Genomic DNA, 3,052 nt, shown 5'->3' with positions numbered 1-3,052 from the left:
GGGGCCGTGGAATCTGGGGCTGAAGCTGCGGGTGCTGGAGAGGGCGTGAGGCCGGGAGGACGCGGACGCGGACGGCGAGCGGAAGGAGGCGCGGGGAAGGCCGGGAGGGCGGGTCGCGAGCGGTGACCACGATGTCAGTGTGTGTGGCGGGCGCAGGGCCGGGGTGCGCGGCGGAGGTGGGGCATCGCTTCTCGGCCTTTTGGCTAAGATCAAGTGTAGTATCTGTTCTTATCAGTTTAATATCTGATACGTCCTCTATCCGAGGACAATATATTAAATGGATTTTTGGAGCTGGGAGTTGGAATAGGAGCTTGCTCCGTCCACTCCACGCATCGACCTGGTATTGCAGTACCTCCAGGAACGGTGCACCCCCTCGAGGGAATGATGTTTGTTCAAGAAAAGAATTCGGTCATGTCTTTCAGGTTTTTGAATAATAACTGTATGAAGAAACGTCTTATTGTGTTTCAATTCCTTTTTATTTAGATCTCCTGTTGTCTATAGGCTTGCTGCGAATTGCCTATTGTATCTAAGGGTGTTTCTCCTAGATTTTTATCATGAAAAAATGTTGGATTTGGTCAAAACTTCCTTAAGACCTCAGCCAGAGGTGGTTATAAAACCTATTGAGTGTCCAATCTTCAAATTCAACTGGTATTTATATAGGATGTAAAACACCTCGGGGAGAGGGTTTAAGTGTGGACATTAATTCCTGAATAGTGGTCAACAACAGCCGACAATTTAGCCCAGAAAGGGAGGAATGGGCATAAAGCGTTACTTCTATATATACCACATCAATTCTTACCCTCCCACTCCAAGGCCGGCCAGCTACACACCTCAGTCAGGCACATCCCAGAACTGGTACGGTGGGCACAGCAATAGAGGGAAGTAAGTTAGTGGGACTGGGCGCTGGATTCCCACTTACACAAGGCTAGCAGAGAAGTCACTACGTAATGCAAGATGACTCTGAGCTTCTGAGCCTCCTGCGTTCACCTCCTGACTTCGGGGGTTGCAGGCATGCGCATTATACCACCATCCCAAACCATTAACGGGTTACTGTCTGTCAGCCTTGTGAAAATTGAACGGGGCTCTTTACATGGCTTTTCCTCTGCCAGGTGGCCCCTAGGCATGGTCAAAAGGAGGGGATGGACAACGGTTCTCAACCTGTGGGTCACAACCATTGTAAATCACATTCTTCCTGATGGTCTAAGGACCCGAGTCATGGCTCAGCAGCAAAATTACAGCTATGAAGTAGCAACAAAAATAAGTGTGTAACTGGGGGTTCCTAAGACCATCAGAAATATGTGCTTTCTGAGGGTCCTGACCCACTGGGCGAGAACCGTCACTGCAGGAGACGGTGGGTTTGGCTTCTCGAGGCATCAAGGCACCGGATCTGGTTGTATGAGTGTTGGGGTAGGAAGGCTCAGCTTTGAGGGGTTCTTCTCGGTCCTTCTTGTAGTGCTGGCTGCTCTTTCCATTCTTCTCATATTCTTTCAAGGTTTCTGTTGTTATTGTTATTTTGTACATGTGTGTTTTTCGAGACAGGGTTTCTCTGTATAGCTTTGGCTGTTCTGGATCTCCCTTTGTGGACCAGGCGACTGTCCTTAACTCACAGAGATCCAAGTGCCAGGATTAAAGGCATGTGCCACTATCACCTGGCCCTTTCAAAGTTTCAACATCTCTAGTCAATCCTCTACAAGAAATCCCATCATATTCCTCAGATTGAAGTCCTCTTGTTGGAATTACGGTGTGGCGTCTATGGCCTTCCGATAGGTGACGGCCTGCCTTCCTGCTCTGCGGGCACCCAGCAGCACCGCCCTCTGGGGATCTAGCAGAAAGTCACATTCATGGGTAAGCCATCCCACGCAAAATGGCATCCTCCCTGGGGACCACTCCTCCAAGGAGATCCGAGAATGCCGCCAGATGTGGAGGCAACGGATTGTGCCCATGGGCAGTGGTTTTAGTCTTACACACTTTTGATTCATGGGCCAAAGGAACTGCAAACTACTCTGCTCCAGCTGTGCCGATGATAAATGTGCCACAATCTCAGTGTTTTTATTTTTATTTTGCAGTAAGACTGTAAGAGCTGTTTGGAGTTCATGATCTGCCTGAGCAGCTGAGGACAACCTTGAATTCCTGATCCTCCTGCCTCCGCCTAAGTTCTGGGGTTACAGATGTGTGCTGCCACACCCCTGTGATCCTTAATGGCTCGCAGTTTTTCAAATATCTCTTAGAGATATAGATACACCTTTATGTTCGTTTACCTCTGTTCTTTGAGGAGAAGTCACAAGTTAGGAGGCTGGAGAGATGGTTCAGTGGTCAGGCGCAGCATCGATTGCTCTTCTGGGAAATCTGAGTGAATTCAGTTCCTAGCACCACATCAAGTGGCTCACAACTGTCAAATTCCTCCTCACGGGGATCCAATGCCTCTGCCTCCTTGGGCACTGCACTCGTGTGCACATTCTCCATTCCCCCATGTACACACAAATATACACAGTTTAAAATAATGAAGATGAAGGGCTGGGCACTGGTGGTGCACACCTTTAGTCTCAGCATTTGGGAGGCAGAGGCAGGCGGAGCTCTGAGTTCAAGGCCAGCCTGGTCTACAGAGTAAGTTCTAGGATAGCCAGGGCTACAAAGAGAGACCTTGTCTCAACAAAACAAACAAAAACCCACACACAAACAAGAGATCTTTAAAAAAAAAAAAAAATCATAGGCTAAAAGATAACTGGTTTGAACATGAAGAGACATTTATTTTGGGAGCAGTTTTTGCATAGATAAAACTACGTATGTTAAAGTGATTTTTCCCACAGAAATTATAAGCTCTTGTGAAGTACAAAACATTCTCAAGATGCTAAGGCACGCAGAAACAAGATGGGTGGGTGTTCCCTTGGCTCAGAGCTTGGCTTTCTTCTTATAAGATTCCTTCATCCTTCTGACAACAGAAAGGTCCCCAACTCCCACAGGCCAGTTGTCATGATCTGTTTAGTAAGTGGAAAACTGTATGTAACTTGCAAATCTCTTAAACCTTTCATACTAGTTTCCATCCAAGCCTCAT

At 47.6% G+C, this 3,052-nt stretch overlaps 1 protein-coding gene and 1 non-coding gene across 2 annotated transcripts in view; one reads left to right on the top strand and one right to left on the bottom strand.

The window, feature by feature from the left end:
• Window positions 1-183: 183 nt before the first annotated feature.
• On the top strand, window positions 184-374 carry LOC129684083 (U2 spliceosomal RNA). Its single transcript, XR_008721272.1, has one exon. It is a non-coding gene; the product is annotated as a U2 spliceosomal RNA (small nuclear RNA).
• A 2,349-nt stretch (window positions 375-2,723) lies between these two features.
• Window positions 2,724-3,052, bottom strand: part of Pecr (peroxisomal trans-2-enoyl-CoA reductase) — a 20,474-nt gene continuing 20,145 nt past the window's right edge. The window contains exon 8 of the mRNA XM_055616285.1: window positions 2,724-2,975. Coding sequence (XP_055472260.1) covers window positions 2,890-2,975 — 86 coding nt within the window. The 3' untranslated portion in view covers window positions 2,724-2,889. The remainder of the gene's footprint in view (window positions 2,976-3,052) is intronic.

Source organism: Psammomys obesus, unplaced genomic scaffold (genome assembly GCF_907164565.1).
Source record: "Psammomys obesus unplaced genomic scaffold, mPsaObe1.curated_primary_1811, whole genome shotgun sequence".
Lineage (NCBI taxonomy): Eukaryota > Metazoa > Chordata > Mammalia > Rodentia > Muridae > Psammomys > Psammomys obesus.
Note: the sequence above shows the minus strand (reverse complement) of the source record. Positions and strands in the feature narration are given on the sequence as shown.